The 10510-nt window shown below is 49.4% G+C and overlaps 1 protein-coding gene across 1 annotated transcript in view; it reads left to right on the top strand.

Annotated features, from left to right (window-relative positions):
- Tmem120b (transmembrane protein 120B) overlaps positions 1–10510 on the top strand; it is a 41993-nt gene that overhangs the window by 13510 nt on the left and 17973 nt on the right. Inside the window, exons 2-3 of the mRNA XM_032886578.1 lie at positions 7282–7400; positions 9608–9724. Of these exons, the coding sequence (XP_032742469.1) occupies positions 7282–7400; positions 9608–9724 (236 nt within the window). The remainder of the gene's footprint in view (positions 1–7281; positions 7401–9607; positions 9725–10510) is intronic.

Below are 10510 nucleotides of genomic sequence, written 5' to 3'. Positions count from 1 at the left end.
CTTGATGCACTTGAGTAAAAGGAAGGCTGCCCTAGGGTGAGACCATGCCCTGCTAAGCTTTCAACCTGTGAGAGTGCAGAGGAATTTTTGCTTCAGAAAACAACTGAGTAAAAGCTGTTAAAGGCTCCATGGGGGGACCAGGATGCATCCCAGTTGGTGGTGGTACTTGTCTGGTCTCCCATGTGGTGTTGGCTTTAGAGGCATGACAGGTGGAAGGGTGAAGAAATGTGGATTCTTCCTCTGTGGCTTCAGGGTGTCCCAGAGGTTAGGCTGTGTGGTGGGGGAGTCCCTTTTTGAAGGCTGTGCTATTCTAACAGAGGTCCCTCAAGTGAAATAAGATTCAAGGGGACTTCTTCTCCCCTTCCCCTCGTGACTGAGGTAGGTTCTGGGCGGGGATGTGAATGAGGGTTCAGTTATCCCCAGCTAACCCAAAACTCTGTATAGAGCAGGCTAGCCTCAAATTCCCAGAGATCTACCTGCCTTTGCCTCCTGAGTGCTGGGATCAAAGGCGTGCACCCCCCCCATTCCCTTTTTGGATGGGGTCTCTTCTATCCAGATGTGGCTTGAACTTGCTGTGTAGCTGGTTGGCCTTTGAACCCTGACCCTTCAGACTCCATTTTGCAAATGCGGTTATTAGAGTTGATTGCCACCATTTCTTGACTTGTAATTATGTGTTATTGAATAGGGTATTGGTAACTGCCTCAAGCCCATGGGATGTGGGGGTGTTGGGAATTTAGATAGGAATTTAGAGTTGGTGAATAGGCCTGGCTGTGCCTTACCTCTAAGGTTTCAGCTGGAAGTCTTCAATGATAAATGTGGCCAAGGCCAGAAACATAGGGAGTTTTCTTTTTTGCAGGTGTTGGGCTGAAATAACTTGTCTTTTTGTCAGTGCCCATTCTGACTTTTGGATTCTCGGTGTAATTAGGGCCTCGGGGGTGGTTGGACTCTTTGTTCTAAGAACAAATGTTCCAGTGGATAAGGTAGAAGCTGTGTGGGCCTCTGTGACCTTTTCTCAGAATCTGTATGGTGTCACCTGTGCCACATTTTGCTTGGGCACCATTGCAATGATACTCAGATCGAGGTAGAGAGAGCCAAGTCCCCACTTCTCTCTTTTCCTTTAAAATAATTTAGCCAACTATGGTGGCTCATGCCTTTAATCCCAGCACTTGGGAGGCAGAGTCCAGTGAATCTCTGTGAGTTCTTTTATAATGAGACATTGTCTCAAAACTCTTAGGGACAATTATTTTTTGCAACAGTATCTATTTCTCTCTGTGCACACATGCTTGTGTGCGTGCCTGTGTATGTGTGTGTGTGTGTGTGTATGTATATATATATATATAACTATATAACTATATATATAAACAAATATATATATATTTGTTTCTTTTTTTTTTCTTTTTTTTTTTTCTTTTTTTTTTGGAGCTGGGGACCAAACCCAGGGCCTCGTGCTTGCTAGGTAAGCGCTCTACCACTGAGCTAAATCCCCAACCCCTACTTGTTTCTTGAACATAGAAACAGGGGCAGATAAAGGGAAGGAGGAGGAAGGAGTGCGTGCGTACAACAGCAGAGGCCTGTCTAACATAGACCATGTCCCATGTTCCAGTCTAGCACTCAGAAACATAGTGGGAGGGGAGGGGCTGAAGGGAATGGAGATGAGTAAGTCCTAGAGGCCTGTTCTGGAGCACCAGGCCAAACGTAGCGCACATGCCTTTAATCCCAGCACTATGGCAGAGGCAGGAGGATCTTTGTGAGTTGAAAGCCAGTTTTTTTCTCCATAGGGAGTTCCAGGCTAGATAGGGCTATACAGTGAGACCGTACGGTTTTTGTTTTTTTTTTTTAAAAAAGATTAATTTATTTATATGAGTATACTGTAGCTATCCTCAGATATACCATAAGAAGACATCAGATGGTTGTGAGCCACCATGTGGTTGCTGGGATTTGAACTTAGGGGCTCTGGAAGAGCAGTCAATGATCTTAACTGCTGAGCCCTCTCCAACCTGGAGACCCTAGATTAAATAAATAAATAAATAAATAAATAAATAAATAAATAAAGTGTGTGTATAAAACATTTGTATGTATAAATTTTGATATTTTATATAACATATAGATATAATTTACATATATATTTTAAATTTATATATCTATATTTTAAAGATTTAATTATTTTATTTGTATGAGTACACTGTAGCTGTTTTCAGACACACCAGAATGGCTAGAAGATGAAGCCTGTGGCTGAGCGCCATAGTACACGCCTGTCATCCAGCACTTAGGAAGCAGAGGAGCCCCGCTTGTGTTCAAGGCCAACCTGGGCCAGGTAGGCAGTGATGCTGGCCAGGGCTACATAGCACAACCCTGCCTCAAAAGCAAAAGGGAGAGGCTGGCAACAGTGGTGGCTTCTGGCCAAGGAGGAGATTGATGGCTGTGGTTCTCACCCTTCCTGACGCCGTGACCTCATGACTTCGACTCCTCGTGTTGTGGTGAACCCCAGCCATAAAATTATTGCCATTGCTACTTCATGATTGTAATTTTGCTACCGTTATGAATCATAATGTAGATGTGTGGTGCGCAAGATATCTGATGTGTGTGACTTCGGAAGGGTTGGGAACCACTGGATTAAGGGACTATTTAGAGTCGACCTCAGCCCTGTCTGGCATTTTAATTTTTAACAAGGATAACGTCTTTATGTTTGACTTGTGAAATTAAATATTAATTCACACCGAAGAGGGGCCTGACCAGCCTCTGGCCACTAAGTTCGCAGCATTTTCTTATCTCTCCACCTGATACCACCACAGAGTGCAGCCTTTTATCAGGCAGCAGCCCCATCGCGTGAAGGCACCGCCTCCTAGAGAGCTATCTCGGCCCCGCCTCCTAGAGGGCTATCTCGGCCCCGCCTCCTAGAGTGCTGTCTCAGCCCCGCCCTCCCTGTGATGTCTTGGTGCCCTTCCTTTGTTACACGTGTGCTTCACTGAAGCATCAGAAACTCATCCCCACGTGGTCTTTCTTCCTCCATGAACTTATCTCATTGTATTTATTTATTCATTTCTGTTACCTCACATGAGCAAGGCAGGCACATAACTGTGCTACAGGCCCAGCCTTGAGAAAACTTTTTGATTACCAATAGCAAGGGGACACCCTCACCAAGCACGCCAGGCTGACCTCACGGACACCCATGTTCCTCCTGCTAGTTCCTGGCACCAGTCATCATATCCAGGCCCACTAACGAAATTAGCATCAAATCCTACGGTGACATCAGGTTGAGGCCAGGTTGAGGGACATTCTCTAAATGATAGAAATGGACCTTAAAGATGTCAGTTCAGGCCAGGCACCCGCCTTTAATCCAAGCACTCAGGAGGCAGGGGCGTTCAAAAGAGGTGGTGGTGGTGGGGTTTGAAGATCTGTGCTAGGTTAAAGAGACAAAAACACACATGTGAATACTCAGCGTAAAGTTGAGTGGGATCTGCAATCTGAGGGACAAATTTGGCAACCGACAGGGTTTGGGCTGAGGGATGGCTCAGCAGGTGAAGGTGCTTGCCACCAAGCCTGACACCCGAGTTCTGTCACGCGGACCCACATGACGGAAGGGCAGAACCACTCCACCTGCACGTTGCCCTCTGTGCACTGTGGCCAAGCAACAACCAAACAGAGTAAACAGATAAACGTAGTTGAAAGTTGGCAACTGTGAATTGAGGTGTCTGCGATGAAAACCTCATGTTACATATCTCAAGGTTCCGTAACGGCACCCGGCAATAGCAGATACTATGGATCCCAGCGATGCACGTCGATGCTCACTTGAGAAGTACGATGGTGACTCTCTAATGGGTCGCCACAGGGGTGGGCCAGCTTCCTTGGCAAAGGGCCATATGGTCTGTGCCACTGCCCCTCACTCGGCTGCTGCAGCACCAAAGCGGTGACAGGCTACACGTGACGGAGCAGGAATAAGACTCTGTGTGTGTGTGTGTGTGTGTGTGTGTGTGTGTGTGTGTGTGCGCGCGCGTGCGTGTGCGCGCGCGCCACAATTCCAGTGACTTATAATGTTCGCAGAGTGTGGCATGATTTAAAACTTTATTATTTTCAACCCTCCAACACCCCCTTCAGTCTTACAGCCTCTGCAGGCTTTGCCTGAAGGTCCCTGATACCCGATAGAGAAAAAGACACAAGTGGGAGATAGCACACCCCAAGAGATGCCTATTATTGGGGGGTGGGGTAGGCTTTAGAGCGTGGCGTTCTTCACAGGGCTTTTGTAAGTTTGCAAGCCTGAAATCATTTTAGGCATAAAGTAAGCATATTAGGAATATTAGGAAAATTTGATTTTCCTCTCTGAGAGGCCCTGGAAGGAGAGGGGGCTGCTGGCTATGTCCCCCTCCCTTTACAAATGAATAGTCCAAAGTGACTGGCTTACACATTTTGGATGTCATTGCTAATTGTTTTCCCCTCACACCTCGCTTTTCTTTTTCAATATTTATTTATTATATTTGTATGAGTACACTGTGTCTGTCTTCAGACACACCAGAAGAAGGCATCGGATCCTATGACAGATGGCTGTGAGCCACCATGTGGGTGCTGGGAATTGAACTCAGGACCTCTGGAAGAGCAGTCAGTGCTCTTAACCACTGAGCCATCTCTCCAGCCCCCTACTTTTCTTTTTCCGGATGTGGTCTCACTATGCAGTCCTGCCTGGCCTACAACCTGCTATGTAGACCAAGCTTGGCGATGATACCCTCATCCCGGCTCCCCACCCCCACCTCCAAGCCGGGACTGAAGGTGTGTACCCATCATTCATGCTCTGTTTTCTATTTTTCTTCCTTCTTCCTAATTTTCTGCTTTAACTTCCTCTCTTGCCTGTCAGACACGATAGTTGAGACTCTACTCTTGTACCCACTCCTTTCCCCCTCTGCTAAATATGCTTCTGTGTCAGCTAAGAAATGGCTGTTTAACCCAGGCATAGTGGCACATGCCTTTGATCCCAACACTTGGGACACAGAGACATCCAGATCTCCTGAGTTCGAGGCCGTTCCCATCTGCAGAGAGTCAGCCAGGGCTCTACAATGAGACACTGTTTGAAAAATAAAAGAGAGGAAGGGAGAAAAGGGAGAAAGAAGAGAAATGGGCTTTGATCTCTGTCCACTGCACACTGATTTTAGCCTCATGTTCTGTGTTCTCTCAGCTCCCATCACCTCCATGGTCATTCCGTATTGGGAGCTGAGTGTGGCAACAGTTTGAGAACTTACTGTGTTCCTTTCTCCCGGCACTGGGATAAGCCTCTTGTTATGACTCAGAAGGGTTATTTCCAAGAATGAGATACCAAGTTTATTGAGTGATGATGTCTGGGGAAGGGAAGAGAGCTTTTAGGAAGGAGATGGGAACTTTGCAAGCCCTCTCTTCACAGCGAAGATCAGAAACTCAAAGTGAGCAGTGAGGAGGAAGGAGCTTACAGTCCTTACAACCCACGACGCAAGCCCCAGAGCTGGAATCCGTGTCATGTTGTCACCATAAAACGCTTGACACTGGATATTGTGTAAGGAAAAGAGGTCTGCTTCGGCTCACGGTTTTGAAGGCTGAATCCAGGTCAGGGGCCACATCTGGCAAGGGTCACGATGTGCATCATATAGTAGATAATATGGAACATGGTCAAAAGTAGTGGACGAGCCGGTGCATATAAAAGAGCATGTGTCGAGAGACTGAGGGAGGAGCACCCGAGTTAATGTCACAGTCTGTTCTTGTGAACACTGATCCGGTCCTTTGAGACTTAGCCGGCCAACCCGTCCCTTAGTCACCTCTCAGCTGTTCATTGTCACCTTGGCATTGAGGACCCAGCACATGCATCTTTGGACAGCCATAGCAGATGCTGTGAGAATTTCATCTTAGCTCCTCTGACTCTCCCCCTGTTTGACAGGCTTGGACCAGAGGTCTGGCTTCTAACCCGAGTATACACTGGGGACATAAGCATCTCTCATCTAGCCCTTTCCTCTAAGGTCCCAGGACTGGCTCTCATTGGCTCAGTAGGAACCATGTGTTTGCCTCTGAGCCAATCAGGAGACTAGGGGATAATGATTGGCTGGAACTGGGCACGCGACCACCGAACTGGGCGTCTTGCCTTCTTCCAAACCATGTAGGCTATAAGAACTGACAAGAGGTAGGCTGGGGTTGTAGCCCGGTTGGTAGTGTAGGCCTAGCATGCACAAAGCCCCGGGGTTGATTCCCAGTACCACATGGACTGGGTGTGTTGGCACATGGCTGTAATCCGCATACTCTGGAGGGAGAGGCAGAGGACTCAAAGGTTCATCCTCAGCGACATGGTGAGTTCAACACCACCTGGGGATGCACGGAACCTGGCTTCACAAAATCAGGAAGGAAGAATTGGCAAGGAGACCGAGGATGTCAAAAATGTACCCAGAACGTACAAGGTGCTGGTGTCAGTCCTCAGACAGACAGACAGACAGACAGACACACACACACACACACACACACACACACACACACACGGATAATAAAGAACAAGATGAGGGAGGCAGGGAGATCTCTGGTGTGTTTAAGGGCGACCTGGTATACATAATGACTTTGTGTTTTGTTTTTCAGGATAGGGTTTCTGTCCTGGAACTCACAATGTAGACCAGGCTGGCCTTGAACTCAGAAGTCTGTCTGCTTCTGCCTCCTTAGTGCTGGGACTAAAGACACGTGCCACCATCATCCAGCCTCCACAGTGGCTTCTAGGATAGCCAGGGTTATATAGAGAGACTCTATCTTAAAAAGAAAGGAAGGAAGGAAGGAAGGAAGGAAGGAAGGAAGGAAGGAAGGAAGGAAGGAGAAGCTGAGGAGATAGCTCAGTGGTTAAGAGCACTGACTGCTCTTCCAGAGGTCCTGAGTTCAATCCCCAGCAACCACATGGTGGCTCACAACCACATGTGATAGGATCCGATACCCTCTTCTGGTGTGTCTGAAGACAGCGACAGTGTACTCACAGACATTAAATTAATTATTAATAAATAATTGTTAATTAATAAATTAATTATTAATAAATTAATAACTTAATTTATTTTAAAATCAGGACTAGCATTCAGGGGAATCCAACAAGTATGCCACAGCTACCGTGTCCTGCCCCCTTTCTCAATCAGTCACAATCCTGATTTTCTTTTTTTTTTTTTTGGTTCTTTTTTTCGGAGCTGGGGACCGAACCCAGGGCCTTGCGCTTCCTAGGTAAGCGCTCTACCACTGAGCTAAATCCCCAGCCCCACACAGTCCTGACTGATCTCTCACCCTCCGCTGTGCTGCTCTGTCCTCCAGGAGACACACAGAATCTACAAGCAGAAGCTGGAGGAGCTGACGGCCCTGCAGACACAGTGCAGCATTTCCATCAGCAAGCAGAAGAGGTACCTCAAGGACCTGAAGCACGCACTCCAGAGGTAAGAGGGCCGAGGCTGGAGCGCTCCCCCAGGGTCTCCTTAGGGAGCTGAGGGGGACCTTGAATTTCTGACCTCCCTCCCTCGCCTCTGGAGTCGGGCTTACAGGTGTCAGCCACCGTATCTGGTTTACACAGTGCTGGGCTCACTGAGCTGGAGCTCAGGACTTTGCATGTGTGAGGCAAGCGCTCTGTCAGAGGAGCCACGCCCCAGCCCTCCTCCAACTCTAAATGGGCTTGAGAAGACAATGGAAATTTTAATAGAAAAAAACCAGACGTGGCTTCAGGCATCACTGGATCCAGGGGTCAGAGTGTGTTTGTAGGAACCCAGTGTTTTTCCTCTGAATCCTGCTTTTCCCTAGATTGGCTCTGCTCTCTGGGTCACTGGTAAGTCCTTAGGCAGTCATGTGTGTGTGAGCCGAGCCACCAGCTTAGGCTCTCCTGTCTTCCTGACTGAGGAGTGTGAGGCTTTCAATCTTGGTCTTATATTAATAATTGTCTGCTGGTCTGACTGCTTGGACACTGTGGGTGCCCGTCAGAACCCCAGTAAATACCAGTAGCGCTTCGCAGCCCTGCTGTGGCACCTGGACTCTCTACAGACACTGCTTGGCTTTACCACAGAGGCATCAGCTGAGGAAGGCTGACCCTGGGTTAGGGTCCTAGCTGAGGAACCCTCCCATTCCAGGGCATGGGGTCTCCCTGTATGGTTCTTTTTTTTCCCTTGGTTTTTAAAAGGCAGGGTCTCATGTAGCCCAAGCTGGCCTCACACTGGTTACATCCAAGTATGGCCTGAACTCTCAGTCCTGCCTCCACCTCCCAAGTGTCTCTGTTGCTGTTTCTCCTCTTCCTCCTCCTCCTCTCCCTCCTCCTCTTCCTCCTCCTCCTCTTCCTCTTTCCTCCTCCTCCTCCTCTTTCTCTCCTCTTCCTCTTCCTCCTCTTCCTCTTCTCCTCCTCCCTCCTCTTCCTTCCTCCTCCTCTCCTCCTCCTCTTCCTCCTCCTCTTCCTCTTCTCTCCTCCTCCTCTTCTTCCTCCTTCCTCTTCCTCCTCCTCTTCTTCTTCCTCCTCCTCCCCTCTCTTCCTTTCCTCTTCTTCCTCCTCCCTCCCCCTCCTTCTTTCCTCTCCTTCTCCTTCCCCCCCTTTCTTCCTCCTCCTCCTTCCCCTTCCTCCTTCCTCTTCCTCCTCCCCTCTTTCTCCCCCTCTCTTCCCTTCCTCCTTCCTCCTTCCTCCTCCTCTTCCTCCCTCCTCCTCTTCCTTCCTCCTCCTCCTCTTCCTCTTCCTTCTCCTCTTCCTCCTCCTCCTCATCGCTCCTCCTCTTCTTCTCCCTCCTCCTCCTCCTCTTCCTCTTCCTCCTCCTCCTCTTCCTCCTCCTCTTCCCTCCTCCTCCCTCTTCCTCCTCCTCTCCTCCTCCTCTTCCTCCTCCTCCTCTTCCTCCTCTTCCTCCTCCTCTTCCTCCTCCTCTTCTTCCTCCTCTTCCTCCTCCTCTTCCTCCTCCTCTTCCTCCTCCTCTTCCTCCTCCTCCTCCTCCTCCTCCTCCTCTTCTTCCTCCTCCTCCTCATCCTCCTCCCCTCCCTCCTCCTCCTCCTCCTCTTCCTCCTCCTCTTCCTCTTCCTCCTTATTAACTATCTTATCTATCTATCTATCTATCTACCTACCTACCTACCTACCTACCTACCTACCTACCTACCTACCTGGGTTTTTTGAACCAGTTTCTCTGTGTAGCCCTGGCTGTCTTAAAACTTGCTCTGTAGACCAGGCTGACTTTCAACTCAAGAGACCTGCCTGCCTCTGCCTCCTGAGTGCTAGGATTAAAATCACGGGCCACCACACCAGGTTTGCCCCTGCCTCCTGAGTGTTGGGTTTACAAGCAGATGGCACCATACCCACCTCCAGTGTCTCTAGTTTTGAGAGTTGCCCCTCTCCAAAGGGCGAGAGGAAGACCTCGACAGGCTGACGGCTGACACCACCTCCTGCCTCTCAGTCAGTCCTCTCAGGAATCTTTGGTTCTGTTACAATAGAAGAAAGCAGCTTAGCACAGCCAGCCACTGTGAGCGGAGTACCATTCCAGACGATCCATTCCATCTACTTATGTGACCTTTACATAGCTACTGTTTGCGAAGTACCTCGCTGTCAGTCACCCTTATCTGTCGGGTACGGGAAGGGAGGCGGAGATTCAAGGATGTCACCAAGGTCTTAGCATCACTCCCATTACAGGTACAAGCGCCATTCCAGCCAGGAGGAGGCGGAGCTCGTCCAGCAGCTGGCCGCCAACATTAAGGAGCGGCAGAATGTCTTCTTCGACATGGAGGCCTACCTGCCGAAGAAGAATGGGTAGGGGCCCTCTAATTTCCTGCTGCAGGTCCCCGCTCCCTGCCTGCCGGGGTGTGAGATTCACAGACAGAGAACTGGACAAGGAGGATGGGGGGGGGCACTTTTGTCCCTGTTCCTTCTAATCTAGGAGGAACTGCAGTCCTTCCCCTGTGGCTAGCAGTGACGTCCCTAGGGAAGCTCTTTTGAGCTGGCACCTGGTACGTGTGTGTCCCACCTCAGGGAGAAGGAAAGTTTCTCTCTCAAGAGAACCAACGTGTAGTGAGTGCATTTCGCATGCCCAGTATTGTCCCGGACATGCCCGCGGCAGCAGTGGCTTTATCCTCAACGATCTGCTGTAGTACATTGACCTATCATCTCCCCACCCCCTACCCCCCGCTTTTGTTTCCCTCAGGGATTGGAACCAGGGCACCCTGGCACACTAGGCAGTGTTCTAGACTCCGCCACCTCCCAGCTGTTTGTTTTTTAAATCCTTTAAGGCAGGGCCTCATTATTTGGCCCTGGCTGGCCTGGAACTCCCTGTAGACCGAACTGCCCTTGAACTCGAGGTGATCCTCCTGCCTCTGCCTCCTGAGTGCTGGAATCACAGGTGTATGCCACACTCCGCCCTTACTTACTTTGTGTTTGTGAAGCAGGGCTTGCCCGGCATGGAGCCAGCTCTTTGATGAGGAATGGTTGCCTGTGAGCCTCAGCCAGAAGGGTCTTATAGGGTAGCCCTGGGACATTATCACCCATCCATCCTTTTTGTCTTTTCCCATGTATTTGGATTTAAAAACTTCCCAAGTTAGT

This window comes from Rattus rattus, chromosome 16, assembly GCF_011064425.1.
Source record: "Rattus rattus isolate New Zealand chromosome 16, Rrattus_CSIRO_v1, whole genome shotgun sequence".
Taxonomy (NCBI): domain Eukaryota; kingdom Metazoa; phylum Chordata; class Mammalia; order Rodentia; family Muridae; genus Rattus; species Rattus rattus.
The sequence above is the reverse complement of the archived record's forward strand: the minus strand, read 5'-3'. Positions and strand labels throughout refer to the sequence as shown.